Source organism: Macrotis lagotis, chromosome 1, assembly GCF_037893015.1.
Source record: "Macrotis lagotis isolate mMagLag1 chromosome 1, bilby.v1.9.chrom.fasta, whole genome shotgun sequence".
NCBI classification, from domain to species: Eukaryota; Metazoa; Chordata; class Mammalia; order Peramelemorphia; family Peramelidae; genus Macrotis; species Macrotis lagotis.
Genome location: NC_133658.1, coordinates 546287953 through 546308500, shown reverse-complemented (window position 1 = coordinate 546308500; position 20548 = coordinate 546287953). Strand labels below are relative to the sequence as shown.

Genomic DNA, 20548 nt, shown 5'->3' with positions numbered 1-20548 from the left:
ATGGTGGGAAATTCCCGTTGTCAAACTCAGCTGATCTCAAAATGTCAGCAGAATTCTGAGGTGAGGCTCAAACCAGATTTAAAAATATAGTTGGGAGATGTTTAATAAAATTAAAATACAACATAACTTAATCAATATGCAGTTCACTGCTCTTTGATTCTTTCTATGACTGCCTGTTAGATCTCAGCTTTCAAAATTTTGACAAATTCTCCCCCCATCCTCCCCATTGCATAAGTTCATCTCACTGGGATAATTCCCTTCACTGATACCTTCTCATTTGACATTGATCCTGACTAGATTATTAAATAAAAAGTAATGTTGAGTTGATGTCAAGGCTTTGAATTCAGAGGATTAACAACTGGCAACTGATATTTCCTAACCTTTTTATTAAAACAATACATCTTTCCTCTTTTGAATACTACTTCCTTTATAGAGAACATTAATGAAATGATGAGTTCACTGGAAAATGTGTATGTGTGTTTGTACAAGTTGTGCTTTAAAAGCAAACCTTTGCCAACCTTTCTGTGGTGAGCAGACAACACCCAATAGTAATCATCTCTTAAGGGCAAACATTCAGATACTGAAATGCAACTCCTCCCTTCCCCCAATCACAGTCTTCCCACCCACACTCCTGCACAATAGATTCAACAACTTTTAATGGACTACTGCTTTCTGAAATAGGAGAGGAAGAGAGTGTGAGTGTGTGTTTGTGTGTGTGTGTGTGTGTGTGTCAGAGAGAGAGAGAGAGAGAGAGAGAGAGAGAGAGAGAGAGAGAGAGAGAGAGAGCATGCGTGTGTGTGTGTGTGTGTGTGTGTGTGTGTGTGTGTGTGTGTGTGTGTTGACTTTTGAGTGCTGGTAGCCAAGAGAATTTTTTTTAATTAAATATGAACCATGTTTTTATTGTCATATCAGAGTAAAATTTTTGTCTAAGCTCTAGAACTCAGCAGGATCATTGGGGTTGGTGATGGAATGAGATTATGTTCCATGCAATGGTGTCCTCACCATTGGATCATTGTTGATATCCATGGTTAAGGGTGAAATGCATATTTTAAAGCATATTTTACTTTTATGCATAATATTCACCTACAAAAAGCATTATTAAGCTAAAACTCACGTGAAAAATTCCAAAAAAGGCACACACATTTTACTTGACCAGCTTAGTTGCTCTTAACCACTTTAGTGCCTTTTGGTAAATCAAATAATGGGGAATTAGATGATCCTTGCTAAAGTGGGAGCTGAAGGAAGATAGAGGCAACTGCTTCTGCTCAACTCTTCATGAGTTTAAGAATGATGGGTAGACATTACTGGAAAAGATTCTGACTTCTCAGCTCTTCAGATAAGACAAGGGGGCAAAATGAAGCTGTTCAACAATGCTCCCATTTCTCCACTAACTTGCCCAAAATGACTTCTCTTTGAAATGTGATTATAATCCTTATATTCATGATGATTTTAGCCATTTATATAGTGCTATAGGGTTTGAAAAGCATTTTATGCTCCCAACAGCTCTAGGAGATAATTGCTATTATTATTTCCATTTTTCAGATTAGGTAAATGAGTACAGGGAGATTAAATTACATGCCTAGGGTCACGCAAGTAGTGCTGAGGCAGGATTTGAACTTGTATTCCCAACTCCAGGTTCAGTGTTCTATCCATTATGAAGAAGAGGATGGCTAGCATCTCCAAATCCTTACTAACATATCCCTTGAACTCATATAAAGGACCAATTAGTCCCGTTTAGAAAGACAAAGGGTCTCTGACCAAATTCAATAGCAGTGGCATTAGGAAGAGACAAGCCTTGTACACATTCTCTTCATTACTCTCCTGTCCTATCCCCTAGGCTCCTCCAGCAAGTGTAGCCAAGGAGAAAATAATTCATGGAGAGAGAAAGTTCCCCTGTGAAGGAAAAAAAGGGTGTATCTAAAGCATTTGAATGTGCTAAATGAATATCTGGAGGTGTATGTGTGAATTTCTGTGATTATGTGTGAGTAAACAACTAAATTAGGAGACCAGGCACATCTGGGTTTAGTAAAATCATTCAGAATTCTCCCATAAACTTAAATACCCACAAAAAATAAACCAATGGGAAAAAACAGAAATAAAAAAATAGACTTTGATTCAATGCCTGATTTTTTTCTTGGCTCCCGTTATACATATGAACATGCATATTTGCAATTTCATAGCTGAATTAACAGTCCCCAAACTTTATAGAGCTCTTTACTACTGAAATGTCAGATATGATTGCCCACAAACCCTCTGCTCCAGCTGGGATATTCATTCTTTCTCAACCATGTCATGCTGCTCGATTCCTGACACCAGCCTTTCTTATTCCCCTAAATGCCTACTGAAAATGTAAATCCCACCCATCCTTCAAGGTCTACCTTTCATTCATCTCCTCTAAGAAGGCTTTCCTAATTGCTCTAATTCACACTTTTCACCTTATGATTATGAATTTATTCTCCTTGATTGGCACTTTCATATACTCTGTTATACAAAGCATTGTTATAGTCTTAGGGTCATTTTAAACTTCAAAAGCTTAAACTTAAAGTTTGGGATACCCGGTATGTTAGAAAATTTTTCATCTACATGAGTCTTATTGCTCCAAGATTAGAAGTTCCTTACAAACTCAGATTCTCTTTTATATGTATATGTCTTCCAAATAATTAGTATAACTAATAATGTGCTAATAAATATGTAAATGTATTGTAAAATATTTAAATCATAGTGGTTCTTAAATCATAAGGGTCTGTGATCTTGGCTGTTTTTTTCCCAAAAATATTTTGGTAACTTTTAAAATCTAATCACAAGATCCTTACAGTGAAATTTGATTTGAGGGAGAAAAATGTCCATTTGGAATTTTCAGACTGGATTCATTATGGGCTATTGATGCAATATGGAAGATGAATACTAGTTGAAGAAATTCCCAGTGATTCATAGGAGAACATGACAGAGAACAAAATAATGAATTTTAATAACCTCTAGTGATAATTTGTAGAGTGTGATAAAAGTCTATTTGAAATTTTAACCCAAGAAGTTCAATAGGTATCACTGACACTCGGTGAGATGAGACTCATATCAGGATAAAGACAACAATAAGGCACTGGGCATTCCTTCTTCATGAGAAATATATATGATGGAGGATACAGAAATAGTAACGTATGTCAAAGAGATGACATATATCTTCATAAAAATAATCCCCAAACATAAGGATGGCAGGTTCATAGGAAACATTTGAATAAGAATAAAATGAAGACGTGTTGACTACTGTGCAGGGGGAATGTTAGATCAGAAATCAGAGGTAGATTCAAACTTGGGCTCTGCTCCTTAGAATTTGATTTTGGGCAAATCACTCTACCTCTCTGGGCTTCAAAGTTATCATCAATTTTATGATGGTTTGTACATCATGATTTTCAAGATCCTTTCTGGTCAAAACATGGGCCTGTGATCTTATAAATAATCAAAATAAATATCTGAGACCACTTTGGGGGACTAACATGTTTACTGGTGAAAGTAAGGTCACCCTAAAACTATTATAATTGCATCCTAGATAAATGAAGTTTTAATCAAACTGTAAAGCTCCTCTCAAATGCCTTACATTAGGCAATTATTGTAGACTATGCTGTAGAATTTTTATGCTTTGCTTTTGTTTTTATATGTTGATAATTTGAATTTGTGCTTCTCTCTTCTAGAATATGTAACTTCCAGATGACTACAAATCTATTAGGAATTTCATATAGTATGGAACAAAAACAACAAACTTATTTTTTCTTGAATTATTTCAGTTCACTATTCCCAGTGGGAATCACCAAACTATTTATATGTTGGAAGCTTTTGAAACAGTGGAGACAGCCAACATATGCTCCTGGTGGTGGAATACTACTGTGACTTGTCATTGGTTACAACATCATCTGTTTTACACAGTGTGAATTTGGCCATAGCATAAATGAATAGAAAGATCATCTCATCTTCCAGATGCCTTCATTCATGATGCTCTTTTTGGCTCCTGAATATATTTTCCCAGGATTTCATTTTACAGACTATCTATGAGCTAAAAATGATTTAATCCATGGAAGCAGGAAAATCTACAAGTGCATGAAAGACTGGATCTAAGAAATTATATATACTAAACTAGGAATTTTTATGAGGAACACATAGACAAATAGTAGCTTATCTTTACTGAGCATTCTAAGTTTTGCATTTATTTATAATTTTTAAATTATGTATTATTTTACAAATTTTATACTTTTTTTTATAATTTTACAAATGCATTATTTCATTGCTATCATGTTTTCTAGAAGTGATTTTAGGTATTTTATTCTTTCTGTCTCTCTCTCTCTCTCATTCTTCCCTCCTTCAACCCCCTCAATTCTCCTTCTCCCTCCTCTTCCTCTCTCCACCCTATTCTTCCCTTCACCTCTCCCCTTTTCTCTTTCTCTCTCCCTCCCTCCCTCTCTGCTTTCCTTCCTTCTTTCCTTCCATTATTTTAATTCTCTCATCAAATAAAAAGAATAGTATAAAGAAGTTGCACCAGGGATGTGCTGGTAGATGTTTAACAACCAGTTCTCTGGGAAGGGAAAATTATAAGAATGACAACTCTTCTAAATTTAATCTGCATTATTAACATTTTCCTAGACAACTAAAAAAACAATAAATCAAACCCTCATTTATAGTATTTGCAGATTTCTGAAGCATAAATGCTCACACTGTAAACTTAACAATCAATTTGTTTTTGGCTCCAACAAATCACTACTTTGCATGAATGTTAGAAAGTTTTTTTTTTGTAAAATATGGTGGGATTGGGTGGGAATATCATGGAGAAAATTAAAATGATTATTCATGTTTTGGAATTTGCAAATGGATCTGTGATCTCAATCAATCAATCAATATTAAGTTCAGTCTATAAAACATGCACTGTGCTAGATGATGGAAAAACAATTATAAAAGAGAGGCAGTCCCTGACCTCAAGGAGCTTACATTTTTACTAAGAGACCATGACATGCTTACAAATACATATTCATAGATGCAGAATAGATAGAAAATAAATGCACAATGTAATAATGAAAGTATCAACACATGGAGGGGATCAAGAAAGGTCTCTTGAAGGAAATGGATAGGGTTGTGACTGGGAAGAACTTCGAATATAACCCAAATATCCCATAAATTCCTTCAATCAGTCAAACAATCAATAAAGATTTATTAAGAGTCAAACACCGAGAATGCAAAAAACAAAAACAAAAACAGTCCCTACTTCCAAGGAGCTCAGAGTTTAATGGCAGAGACAATTGCAAAAACTATGTACAAATGATCTATATACAGGATAATTTGGATATAAAAAGGGGGGAAATGAGTATTAAGGAGAATAGGGAAGCAAAAGCTCTTCTTTTTAGCCTGTAATCCCCAGAATTTAGCTGAAGCCCTTGCCTACAGGTAGTTAATTTTTTTTCAGACTAGTGTGGTAGGATTCTGTGTCTTTTAAGGCTGGTACTGCTAAGTTAGAGGAGATTCAGAAGACTGACCACAAGATGATGACTCTAAGTGACTCTAAATAAGAAGAGACACAGAGAGATTATTTGTGTGAGGGTAAAACCAAGTATCTATGAAGTAATGAAATATAAAAATAACTCATGTTTAGACTATTGTACAGTTTACTAAATTGTGCTAGTAGTTGGAATCCCTTGTTTTATAAATAAGGAAACTGAGCTTCTTTGAGATCCAATGATTTACTTAAGGTCTAACAGCTAATGGGATTGCTAGGTGGTAAAGTGGATAGTATAGGAAGTGGAGACATTAATACTTATATTTCTGAGTTCAAATCTGGCCTCAGACACTTATTAACTGTGTGACCCTGGGCAAGTCACTTAATTCTATTTGCTTCAGTTTTCTCATTTGGAAAGTTAGAGAAAGAAATAACAAATCATTCCAGTAGCTTTACCAAGAATGTCCCCACATGGAGTCATGAAGACTCAGGCAGGACTTAAACAAATCAGTAATTAATAGTTTCTAAGTTATAGAGACAGGACTTCAATCTAGGTCTCTTGTTTGTAAGTTTAATTGATTTATTCCAGTTTACCAGCCTATCTTAATAGTAGTATCATTTCCACTTGTAAATAAAATCAACAAGTAATAATACTAATAGCTGGCATTTATATAACACAAAAAAAGCTTTATAAATATTATATAATTTGATCACTACAACTTTATAAAATAGGTGTTATCTTCTCATTTTATAAATGAGGGGACTGAGGCACAGATTGTCATATGCCCAGGTTTACAGCTGTTGAGTATTTATGGACAGATTTGGATTCAATTCATCCTGATTCCTTGTCCAATACTCCATCCATTGCACCCTCTAACTGCTTTTTTGTTGTTCAGTCCTTTTAGTTATGTCTGATTTTTCATGATTACATCTGGGATTTTCTTGGCAAAGATACTGGGGTGGTTGGCATTTCCTTCTCCAGCTCATTTTAGATTGAAATGTGAAGCAGACCAGGGTAAGTGACTTTCCCAGGATCACATAGCGAGTACATCTCTGGGACTGTATTTGGACTCAGGTTTTCTTGACTCCAGGTCTGGTCCTCTATCCTCTGTGCCACCTAACTGGCTGATCTAGCTGTTAGCAACTATCATATAAATTTTTTCATCATTAAGTATTTCTAAAATACCTACTATCAGGCACATACTAAGGATACAGAGACAAAAGTAAACCCTTCCCTGACCTCCAAAAGTTTACCTTTTATTGGACCAAGGCTTTAAAGTTGGTAGGTCCATTAGAAACCATGTAGTTCAATACAATTATTTGAACAGATAAAGAAACTTGGATCAGAGAGAGTAAATATCTTGCTCGTGACCAAATGGGAAGTAAGGAACAGAGCTGAGACTGGAACCCAGGTCTTCTAACTCTTAGCACCTGCTTTGAACAAGGCTGTTCTCAAAGGTTGGTTCCTTTCTTATATAGCTGACACATCTGATAAGCTTGATCCATTTTGACTTTGTTAAAGGTCAACCAAAGAAGTCAATTGAATTTGTTTTCTTTATCCTTATTAGGAATTCTTAACATATCCAATAGGAGGAGTGTGTGTGTGTGTGTGTGTGTGTGTGTGTGTGTGTGTGTGTGTGTGTACCTAAGCATTAGCCTGGGAAACAACAAAAGTAAGTCTAAGCATAATTTTGCTAGGCTTAATGAGCATCATTTTCATATGCTAACGATCCATGGTGAGGATTATATAAACTAACCATTTTATTAAGAACAGAATTGGCAACTGGGCCATCTACTAATTTACTAATTAATGACATGTGAACCATTTGATGGATTCCAAATGAGATGTTTTTAGTAACTAGACTGGAAATATTATAGAATCAGAGATTTTTTTAAAATGAGAGACACTTTAGAGATCATTTAGCTTGAACTTCTATCATTTCAGAGGTGAGAAACCTGAGGGCTGCTGAGGTGATCTGATTTGCCCCAAATCTCATGGATAGTTAACAGGGAAGTGGATTGTAACCCAACTCTTCTAGCTCCCAATCCAATATTCTTTCCATTAAATAGAAGTATGCATTGAACCTTTATTTACAAGAAAACTTGTTTTCAAGAAAAATACGACTCATGATTTAAGAATTCCAATTATATAAACAGAGAACAAATTAACTGTGTAATTGTGAATATTCATAGACACCGTGATGACAGTAAGAGATGCCAGATTGTTCAGCATATGAGATCCATGTGTATTTTGTGTGAATGTATTCTCTCCTTTTTTTTCTAACTCCTCAAGCACTGGTCATAATGCGGGATGCTGGATGGTGGTAATCAACCAAAAGGCTGCTAAGGTCTGCCATCTTTAGTGACTTGGTTGTGCAATTGTCTTTTCTCCTTCATGAAGGGAAAACATTCACAAAAAAACTAATACAAAAATCTGTGTAGATAAGTTTCGCTCAATTTAAAAAAAAAATTCATCCAATACATCATTTGATTTTCAATGGTTTTATTTTCAATTTCAAAAAATTGATTGACTAAAGTAGTCATAAGAAATACCCTTTTCCTACTATTTTTCACTTTAATTAATGTGATTGACAGTGAAATAGATATTGATTATTAGATTTGAAATATCACTTGTAAATGTTTCTATTAATGAATGTTATTGATTTTTTTCAGATGCAGAGCCTAAATATTTGATAGTTGTGCGACCTGTACCCCCTCCAAGCCAAAAGAAAAAATGTTCAGGTATTATAAAATTCATATTTCTGTTTAATTACAAGTAATATTTTTTCTTTGTTTTTGAGAATTATTAACTTGTCCATACAAAATGACATCTAACGGCACTGCTGGGTGAAACAGTGGATTGAGTTGGGGTTTTGAATCTGGAAGACCTGAGCTCAAATTCTACCTCAGATACTTACTATCTGTGTGATCCTGGGCAAGTTATTTAACCATAATTTACCTGTTTCCTCATCGGTAAAATGAGGATAATAAAGCCTACTTTATAGCGTTGCTGTGAGGATCAAATGAGATATCTGTAAAACCTTAGCATAGAGTTTAGTAAGCACTTCATAAATGTTAGCTATAACTATCACTATTATCATCAATCCTCTCTTCACACAATTCACTCTTCATAAACAGGGGAGTTGATATTTAGAGTGATGTTATACACATGCTGAGAGTTAAGTTCATGTTTAATTTTTACCATGAGTGAGTCAAGGGAGGATGTTCCTTTTTAAATGTTCAGGCAAGCCTTATTATTTGTGGATTCCAAGTCATAAATGGAGAGAAATTTTGGTTCTAGCAACTTTCCTTCCATCCCTGCTTACTGCTTGTGTTGGTGAAATATCTTGCTCTGCATTTGGGGAGAGATTGGGGACCAAGGGGAAGAATAGAAGAGGGAAAAAGGAGAGGTAGACAAGGAAAATGAAATGTGTAGAAGAGGAGAGCAGGAAAAAAAAGATAATTTTGATAGTGACACTCCCCACTTGAATATTGCATTTGATGGATTTCCTTAGATCTTAGATTTATAGCTGTGAGGGACTGCATCGGTAAGTTTCTTCATCTGTAAAATGGGGATAATAATAATAATACCTCATTCACAGAGTTATTGTGATGGTAAAATGAGAAAACATGTAAAATGCATTAAAACACTTTATAAATGCTAGCTAGAGTTATTATTACAGGAAAAATTGGTAGAATTTCAAAAGTAACAAGAGTTCTACTTCTCTTCAAATCTTGAGATTTGGAGCTGGAAAGGAACATTAGAATCCACATAGCCCAATAATTCTTAATATTTTTGTGCTTTGGATTCTTTTGTCAGTCTAGTAGAGTCTGAATCATGTCTCAAAGTAGCAATATATATATATATATATATATATATATATATATATATATATATATCATGGTAAAAATTCAATTATAATAAATCATCATTTATAATAATATATTTTTTAAAAAACTTCACAGATTATGTAAAGAACCTCTGAGTACTTTTCCTTTGGAGAGAAAATTGAAGTTAAGTGGTGCAGTGGATAAAGTGTTAGACCCTGAGTCAGGAAGAGCTGAGCTCAAATTCACACTTCCCAGCTGTATGATCCTTGGGCAAGTTACTTAACCTTGTTTGCCTTAGTTTCCTCATCTGGAAAATGATCTGGAGAAGGAAATGGCGAACCATTCCAGTATCTCTGCCAAAAAAAATCCCAAATGATTCACAGAGAGTCTGACATATCTGAAATAACTGAATAGCAACAACAAAGGGGAAGGCATTGAAAAAAGTACTGGGGAGCTACATTCAAATTCTAATTCTGCTGTTTACTAACAATAGATGTATGACAACTAAAATTCTGTTTAGTTCTAAATAAATAATCTTAGAAACTACTTTCTCATCCCCTGTCCCCCCAAACCCACACAATGCATTTTAGCCATTCATTACCATTTAATAGTGAAATATTTCTCACAGCCCATATTTCTTAGTCAATTCCTGATATAATCCCATGACAAATTATTCCTAGTAAGAAAAAGTGCTAAGCAAAATGGACCAATGTAATGACTATATCTAATAGTGCAACATTCTGCAAACATTGTCTTCCATCTCTCTCCCAAGAAGGAAGCATCCCCACGTATTTGAATAAAAATGTGAACGGAGTTCCTATTTCAACTGTTATGAACAAGAAAAAAATAATGTAATTCCATGGCTACCCTATATTTCAATTTTTAAAAGAATTCTCACAGAACTTCCTTATATGTTTTTGAATTCTGCTTTAAGATAATGATGATGGGGACAGCTAGGTGGTGCAGTGAATAGAGCACCAGCCCTGGAGTCAGGAGGTCTGGAGTTCAAATCTGGCCTCAGACTTTAAATAATTACCTAGCTGTGTGACCTTGGGCAAGTCACTTAACCCCACCGCCTTACCAAAAAAAACCTAAAGATAATAATGATGATGATGATAGTAATAGTATGTATATAATACTTTGTTAGGTCAAATAATTGACATGTCATTTTATGTTATTCTCACAAAACCCTAAAGAATCTCAATATTTAGCAGGCTTTATGTATTTTAAGTATATTACATTCCCATTAAATTTCTGAATATTTTTTTTACAAGACTATGGGGTTAAATGACTTGCCCAAGGTCACACATCTAGGTAATTATTAAGTGTGTGAGGCCGGATTTGAACTTAGATCCTCCTGACTCTAGGGCTAGTGCTCTACCCACTGCACCATTTAGTGCCCTAGATTTCTGAATATCTTAATTTTTTTGAGGTTGTTTTTTTTTTTTTTGCGAGGCAATGAGGTTAAGTGGCATGCCCAAGGCCACACAGCTAGGTAATTATTAAGTGTCTGAGACCAGGTTTGAACTCAGGTACTCCTGACTCTAGGGCTGGTGCTCTATCCACTGTGCCGGTTTCTGAATATCTTTAAAACAATTCGTATTATATAGATTTTTAGTGACCAACTATGATAATTGTTTGATCTTTCTCAGTTTTCCTAATCTATTTCAGAAGGGTGTTAAAGACTAATTGAAGTTTAATTTCTCTGAGTTACAAAGACAACGTCAATTTTATACAATAGATGTCACAAGAATTTTAATTTAATTTTTGATCTCTCATTTAAGATGATTAAACTATTTAATATACTTGTTACTTTGTGTTTGAAATGATGGCAACAAAAATAAAATTCCTTTTTTATAATTATTTCTATGGACCATGTTTGCTTCCAAGTGAAAAAATAAGTTAATTTTCTTAGGCTTAAATTAATGATATTTCTTCACCACCATAAGTGGTTTGTGATTGGGCCTTTTGGATTACTTTGCCAGGGCCCTCATTTCAAATTTGCCCTCCATTTTTCTTTTCCTTATGCACATACATACATACATACATACACATAAAAACATACACATGCACATGTATGAGCTGTGCAGATCTACCTTCTGGCTAAGCACTCTATACTTCGACCCTTTATTCACCAGCAATTATCTCTAAACAAAATGCCTGGTAAAATTCAATCATTTTTATGGACCTTATTAGTAAATTTATGAAGATCTTTTATTTACTCTGCTTAAATTCCAAAGAAAATAGTAGAATTCATTCAAGGATCATATATTTGTGTCTTTTTATATTAAAAAAAATTTAGCCAGCTGCATTTTTCATTCAAAGACTTGATAAAGACTTTTTTTTATAAAAATACTATAAGGATAATTCAACTATCCTGAAATATTAAATTTATCAACAATATATTGCCTGGTTTTAAAAATTGGTTTTAGCCTTTTTTGTTTGAAAATAGCATTAAAAGTAATAAGTTTCTTGATGCAAATTGAGTGACAATTTAAGATTCTGACCAAAATACATTTCCACTTAAAAGTATTCAAGATAATTCAAAATTGAAAATAACTTTGTCCCACCCTTATAGAACCACAGATTAGAATCCATTACCTGAATTAAACCTACTTTCATGTTGGAAAAAAATCTAAGAAACTAGTCTTGGCCAATGCTATTAAATAAATGATAATGGCTTAATACATATTTCCCTGTGATAGATGATGGCATCTTAATTTAGATAAATATATACCTTAGCAAAAAGGAGCAATTCTATTATGGTAGAATTTCACATTTTATAGTAGACCAGCAAACACCCTTCAAAATCTTACCTTATAGGCAGCTGCCTCTCCTCTTTATTGCCTGCCAAGGTGGTATAGATGCTCAAATTGATCAGGCACATAGCTGTAGTAGCTTCAATACCAATGATGTTAATATTTACTTCCTTCAGAGTCAAAAACCTCAATGATTTTTATTACTGTATCAATTTATACTTTTTCTGGTCACATTCTACATATATGATCTCTTTTAATTATGATTTCTTCAATATTAATAAAGTCTCTTTTACAAGAAGAAACTTCACTCTGTTTTACTATAGAGATCATTATGACAAGGAGATGACCTGAGTCTTTGAGGTCTATGCCAACAGAACACATACTCCATTTAAGTTCTTTCATGATGGAAGAACTTCATGTATGGCCTCAGTAATTAACTAAATATGTTTTCCAAGGACTATTCTAGCTAATAATGGAGAGGCTCATTGTCACCTGATGATTTTTTTTAACTATACCACTCTGTGAAACAAAGGAAAATAAAAAGTCAGCCTTAATCCTGTATACCTCTCTCCCATATCTGTAATTATGAGTCCAAGTGTCAGCAAAGAAAAAGGTAAGATTCACAGTATTTTATCCTTTTAAGAAACTTTGACTATGGGTACTTTAAATGAGAGAGCTTTATCCAGTAAATAACAAATAAACATATTGCTTGACCTCTTGTACCATATCAACTTTAACATTTTTGCTATAAATAAAACCAGAAGAAGGAAATTGAGGCCAAGTAGAAGGAAGGATGGCTCATAGGCTCTCCTTGTTCAGGCAGGATAAGGAGAAAGTTTGTCTATTAGAGATGTGAGATTGAGGTTGAAATTTCCAGTGAGTTGGAAATGGTTGGAGGGTATAGCCATGATAATGATATAGAATTTTTAGCAGCAAATATACAGAGCTGCATCTTCAAGTGACACAGTCCTCAAAATGTCAGATTTCTTTTTTCATCCTGGAAAATAGGTAGGAAAATGATCATTGATTCTTGTCCTATGGGGATGTGGTCACAGAACACACTAACTGCAAAGGATCATTTTATTATTCCTAAAATTTAGCAGTAAGTTTAGAATATGTAGAATTGATTCTCTAATTTTTTGAATCTAATAACTCCCTGTTCTCCCAATTCCCTGCCCTTACCCACATATATTGACATATTATTCTTTAGAGTCACTCCATTGGTAGTATAGATAATTTACCATGAAAGTACCAATCATAGACAAGTAGTCCCCTAAAATAATAGATCACCCTGTGTCTACTTGGATGTCTTCTTCCCAAAACAGTCCAGAAAGAGCACAAAAATGCCATATTCATATATGTAGAAAGAGACCAAACCTTACTAATAGCCGCTTATCACTGCCCATTGCTGGTTTATGCACTATGTGACCTCCCCTTCAACTTCCATAGTGACTCATCTGGCATAGAAATGACCCTGGGACCTGGAAAACTAAATCATCAGAATGAAAACTTTGGCATAACCTAATAAGCTGGAAAAACTTGAAATACAAACTTGGAAATATATGATGTCTGTGGTCTGAGGGCACACATAGCTAAGTTGAGAAGCTCTCTCCCAGTTTAACCACCACATAATGAGTTCATTGGCTGTGGAAAGTCCATCTGCCCAGTCACAGAGGGACTGAGATCTATATGGATAAAGGAATTTACAATATTAATAATTAAAATTTAATTATCACTAAATACTAGACTGTTCTGAACACTTTATATTACTGATCAATTATTAATTTAATATGTTATTAATAAATTTAATTAAACATATTATTGATCAAGTATATTTGATACTTTCAACACCCTGGGAGGTATCATTATTATCCTCATTTTTCACATCAGGAAATGGAGGCAAACTATGATTAAGGGATTTGAACTCAGTTCCTCCTGATTCTAGGTCTGGCTTCTAAACTCTGCTCTACCTAACTGCCCAAAATACAGATTCATAAAGCATTGATCTATATGTCCTTTTTGTGGGGAGAGGGAATAGGGAAATGACACTGAAATGCAGTCATTTCAGTTGGGAAAACTCCAGTCTAAAGCCCTCTATATTCAGGATTCACTGCTCAGATCTACCAGGGCCACATTTTTCTGACTCTTCTACTTTTTGTTCTATACATATTCGATGAATCCTTTCTTCACTCCACTCTATCTACCTCAGTCTATCTCAATTCCCCCATCCCCTCTACCATTCTCAAACTTCGTTGACTCAAAAAAATGATATATATTTGATCATACACTAGGTTTTTATCCAGAATATTTCCTTCATTACCTACACATAAATTTCCTATAATCTAACAATTTCCTACAATTATCCTACAAACTGAAGCCCCTATTCCTAAAATGACTTGACCTAGGCTCAGTCTTTAATGGTTTAAGTTTAGTGTTGGAATGAAATGGAACATAAATAGTTTTTTCAATAAATAACAAAAGATGGTTTATTTAGCCATGGCATATATAAGATAATGAAGAATTTAGCTTGAGGAAATAAAGCTTCCCCTGTCCTTCATATGAAAGCAGGCCTGGTCAGGAAGATAAGTTGTAGCAACTCAATGTTTTGGTACTTTGGCCAAATCTGAAGGGCTCCAACCCCATAGGTGAGCTTTCTTAATGTCCTTTAAGACAAATAAAGGGCTTTCTTAATACCCTTTTTAAGACAAATAAATATGGCCAAAATCCACCAGAAAGCTGAGTCAAGGAACATCTGTAGCTTGAACCCTAGTGCCCAAGCCAATCCAGTATTGGAAATACCTTTGTTGTTTTTCGGGGAAGGGGAGGTGTGGGAATGAAGGGTTGTAGAGGAGAAATCCTGCTGGACAGTGGTCCTCTCCAGCTTCACTTTCCCTCTTAAATAGGCCCAGAGAATAATTATCATGTACCATCCATCTACTTCCAGAATCTCAACTACACAAGATTGACTTCCTTTTGTTCAGTGCTATAGCAATATTAACCTCTAACAAATGTAAAAGCCCAAGCTGATGGTCATGAAGGCTTGACTTGGGATGGTGACAATGGGAATGAAGGGTGTGGATATGAAAGATATTGCAAAACCAGACTCAATAGACCTCACTAGCCAATTGAATTGAGGAAAAGAGGGAGAGGCAAGAGACTAAGATAACACTAAAGTTTCAGTTCAACAAATGTTTCTTAAGCATCTGCTATTTGTAGGACAAATACCAAGATGAAGAAGTCATGACCTCCATTTTTAAAGAATTATTAATATAAAGGAGTTGAGACAAGGATAAAAATGAATACAACATAGTTATGGACATAGTAAAAAATCTATAAATATGCTATGAAAGTTCTGAAGGAGGAAAAATTATTGTCTTTTAAAGAGGAGTGGAAGAGGGCCAAAGGGGGAACTGGAGAGAGATCAGAGGTTACATGTTAGATTTCTTGGGAGTTGCTAAATTATATGGATCGATACCAAAAGAGTTTCAGAGAGTAGCAAAAAGTGAGATTTCAAGATGAGCAAAACCGGACCATTTTCCCCGATTTCCTTAAATTTAATAAAAAGTTACTTTCTTGTTATCTATTAAATTCCCTTCTTCTCCATATCCCAATTTGTAAGTTATTTATACCCAAATATCTTATGTTTTTCCCAGTCTTTGATGTTTTCCATTGAAGAGAAACTCCTAAAAATTTTTTAATCTAAAAATGGAGTAAACAATCTTGAAAATAATTTTCAAAAATTCTTGGGCAAAATGAGATTCACATTTTAGTCACAAAAATTTCATCTGCCCAACACTTATAAATACAACATTCCTAACAACTATTTCCTTCTTTCTGATCTTAGGATAAGAAAGCTTATGCCTTGCCTACAACAAATATACAAGCAAAAATTCTCTTCAAAACCAGAAAATTTCTTGAACAGAAAGGAAAAGAAAATAGAACATTTTATTTTAGTTCCACTGCCTGATGTCTATTGATCATTTGATAGAACTACAGAATATTAAAATTGGAAATCAATTTAGTTATACTCTAATCTAAATATCATTTTACAGATGAAGAAATTAAGAGTTTTAGAAGTTAAATGACTTTCTCAGAGTATCATAGATAGTGGTAGTGGTCAGGATCAGAAACCAATCCCCTTGGTTCCTATTGTAATGTTCTTTTATCAATATCATGCTATTACTTCCTAAAATACATAGCCTTCTCTTTTAATTTTTTTTCTGATATATTCTAGAAACAAAATATATACATACATATATATATATACACATACATAGAGAGATAACAAAACACATATAAATATTTTTATATATTGATAAATTTATATATGTATTTTGTGGTGAATAAAAGATGAAATGAATGAGGAAACAAAGATTCAAGTTTCCAGGCATATCAATTTATTTAGCAATGCATGTCATCTTTCCAAGTTGGAAGGGGAAGAGTGAATAGGTATAATTTTTTGAAATCAGAAAAAGAGTTGTCCCATTCCCTTTAAGGAATCAAAACAATCAAAGGAATATGGAAATAATAACCATTTAAGCAGTATATTATGGGACCAATTTTAAAATAAGATATGATTTGCTTTGGATATACAATTGTGAGAAAGATTCTTGCATCAATCTTTGGATCTAACCTGATTTCTGTTCAGCATAATCTAGGTCCTCCAGTAAGGGTCTCTAAGCGGCAGGTAGAGGTGGTCCAGCTTCCTAGACACACAGGGCTGGGTCCAAACAATGCAACAAAGTCCTCTCAGAATTCCCACAATTGAACAAAGTTTTCTCACAAAACAGAATTTGAACTGAACTTATAATTGAGTAGAAAGAATGGAACTAGATCCAGAATTGAGTCACATCAGAGGGAAGCCAGTGTTGCTCCCTCAATTCCCACTACCACTTAACTGTTCTAATTCTTTTAATGCCTAGAGTGATAGACAGACTGATGGATGTATGAACAGAGAGATGGATAGACATATGGATGTAGGTTGTTTGTATGTATGTATGTATGTATGTATGTATAGATGTATGGCTATGTATATATGTATAAGAGACAAAGCCACTGTTTTATTTTTTATATCTTGAAGTTATTATCTTCTTTCTCACTATCTTCCCATTCTCATGATTTCTTATATTTTCAGAAATTCAGATCAATACCTATCCTTCAAATATCATGATAAAAGTTTTTAACAATGTATTATTATACTACTCTTTACAATGAGAGGATCTAGGAAAATATCTTTCTATACAATCCCTACTACTTCTATAAAAAGACCTCACATTAAGAGAATTCTTTAACATTTATAGAGTGTCCTCTTCATAACAACCTTTGACTGCTAGTCAACTTTCATTATACAGATTTTACCACATAATCCATAAATGTGAAGAGATGAGATTCCAACCCAGGTCTCTCCTGACTCATTGCAGTTTTCCCATTGTACCCTACTTCCCGATGATGATGATGATGATGATGATGATGATGATAAAGATCTCTCTTTCTGGGAAGATTTAATTTCTTGCTATGGTTCTCATTGAGAAAAGCTATAGGACTAGATTATTTAAAAATGTATTTTTCATTATTACACAATTATTACAATTTTAATAATGGAGATGCTTCCAGTTTAGCAGACAAATAACACAAACAATAAGAAAAGTCTCTTCATGGACATCAATTTAGATTAGTTAAATTAGATTAACTAATAAATTAGATTAGTTAAATCTGATGGCCTTCTTTCTGTCTATAATTGAAAGTAAGTCAAAGTATTGAGAGTTAAAGAACTATAGCATAATTTAATTCTGTAGTAAACTTCATAAAGTCAAATGGGCTTAGAACTAAAATTATTGAGAAATATAAAATATATGCTCTTTATGTGTATATAATATATAACATGCAACATAAATATGTGTGTGAATATATACACATATATATATGCATGTAATACATACATTTATACACATTTTAACCAGCAAGAGTTCAAAATATTCAGATGAGATTCAAATTCACTTTTGAACAAGGAAGTCAAATCCCACTGAATAAATAAACACATTAGGGAAAAGAAGAGTTAGGGAGTTTTCACTCTATATTATCTTTGCAAAACACTTGATTCTCTTCATCCAAGATGTGTAAATACTAAGTGTTATCAAATTTAATCTGTGTGTTGCTTCCACAGGTAAATCTCGTACCCGCAAACCTCTCCAAATGGTGGTTGGCACTTTGACACCAAGCTCAGTCTTTCTATCCTGGGGTTTCCTCATCAACCCACAGTATGATTGGACCTTACCAGTTCAGTGTCCTAATGACAGGTAATTTATCAAAACTCAGTTTTCTTATCCTACAAGTAGCATGTGGTTTTGATTAAGTAACAAACACTTATTAAGAGTCTATAATGTACTTGTTGCTGGAGTTATAAAGATAAAAATAGAATAGTCCCTGCCCTCAAGGAATTTACAGTCTATCAGCTTTTATGCATATAAGTAGATACAAAATATATAAAATACATACACATACAGCAAACATGATTATCAGGGGGACCCAGGAAGGACTGGCATTTAAGGGAATCAGGAAAAGCCTCTTTTATCAGTTTGAAGTTGAAGTGAACTCTGTAGGAAATCTGGGATTCTAGGCATAAGGGATCCACCTGTACAAAGACAGAAAAACAAGACACAGAGTATCAATATGAGAAATAACCAAAAGGACAGTTTGATTAGAATGTAAAATAAATAAGGAGGTATATAATAAGCCTGGAAAAATGAGTTGGGACCATATCACAAAGGACTTTGCATGTCAAAGAAATTAGTAGTTGATTCTAGATATAATAGGGAGCTATTGAAGTTTAATGGGTAGGGAAATGACATGTTCAGATCTGCCCTTAAGAAATATAACTTAGTTGTATGGAGTATATATCGTGAGAGGAAAAACAAGGCAAAGAAATATTTACAAGTCTCAAACACAAAACTACAAGGTTACATGCTGCCCACAACTTTCCCAACTTTGATTTGAACAAGATTAAAATGTAATTGGGAAATACTTCAGATAAATAAAAATATAAAATAATAATATCACTGTGATTTTCTAGATCAATATGATGGTCACATGGATTGTTATATGCACCCATTTCTACTTGAGTTTGTTAAGAGATCATTGTGTTAGACAAGAGGTTGATGAGGTGGTGGTTGTGAGGAGAAAGAAGGAAAGGAATGTGAGAGATTTTTTGTATCAGGAATTGATAAGACTTGACAACTGATTAGATTTGGTGGAAGAAGGAGATTCTAAAGTTGAGAATGACTATAAGGTTGAGGATCTGGATGACTAGAAGGAAGTCTGATCAAATGAAATATAGAAGTTTGAAAAATAGGTTCAGTTTGGGGAAAATATAATTAATTCTGTTTTGATCATGCTGAGGGTGAGCTAACTGTGGGACAGCTACTTCAAAAATATGGAGAGTGGATAAACTTACATTAGAAAAGTTTATCTTTATCAACAAAGACAGTTATGGAGTCCAATGTTTATTTATGGTATTGTACTAGGTCCTGGAGATGTAAAAATAAGCAAAAAAAGAAAGTGGTTTACAGATTATGAACCACCATTTATATGAATGGACCCGAATATGGAAACTTGTTACTTTTTGTACCAGTTTTGTTTCAGTCCCTAACTTCAAATATCTAAATAGGCTGCATAATGCTTTGAAGCATATAATGGTTCAGAAGTTTGAATCTAGATAAACATAGCAAATAATTTTACCTCAAAACTAATCTATTTGATATAAATTCAGACCTGGGGTTTTGATTTTTGAAATTTGATTTTGATTTCTTTTGACAACATTTGTCTTTGTCTATTAAAAAAAAGCCTTTGGAAAACATTTGTCTGTGTTCTCAAATATCAATAATGTCTTATAAATGCATTTTGATTATGGAAATAAATCAGAAAAAAAGTGAAGATTAAATTTCCTTGAAAGAATTCATGATTCTGAAAAGTGAAGTGTTTGGCAAGAAAAATTGACATTTTTGCCAAACTCAAATTTGTCTGAAAAAATATTTCTCCAACATTTGACAGAATCTGAAGCATCCCTATTTCACCTATCCCTAAGCAAGCCTGCATTCCCTTGGAAAAAAAATACATATTCTTCTGGTAATAAGTCAAGATGGCTTGGGTCTGAGTGCCAATGCTATGAAAACCAATAGTTGTGTTAGTTTAAGGTTCCATTTCTACATTTCAAACTCTCCCAACAGTTAAAACCAGAAAAAATTAGAACTCTGAAACTTCTCAGTCAGGGTAAAGTTGGTGCAACATGTGCTTTTCTTTGTATCACTAGCAATTAGCATGGTACCTAACACATGGTAGTTGCTTATTAAGTGTTTACTAACTGAAAATGCTCATTGATTTACTTAGCTTTACTGTATCAATCTATCTCAAAAGTTACTTATTTCCATTGATCAGAAACTCCTTTACTCCCCCTAATTTGCAAAGCTTGAATGAAATTCCATATTACTTC

General features: G+C 33.9%; 1 protein-coding gene across 11 annotated transcripts in view; it reads left to right on the top strand.

Annotated features, from left to right (window-relative positions):
- Window positions 1-20548, top strand: part of ABI3BP (ABI family member 3 binding protein) — a 278236-nt gene that overhangs the window by 109479 nt on the left and 148209 nt on the right. For all 11 annotated transcript variants that reach the window (XM_074214347.1, XM_074214345.1, XM_074214338.1 and 8 more), the window contains exons 3-4: window positions 8147-8215; window positions 18227-18359. In XM_074214347.1, coding sequence (XP_074070448.1) covers window positions 8147-8215; window positions 18227-18359 — 202 coding nt within the window. The remainder of the gene's footprint in view (window positions 1-8146; window positions 8216-18226; window positions 18360-20548) is intronic.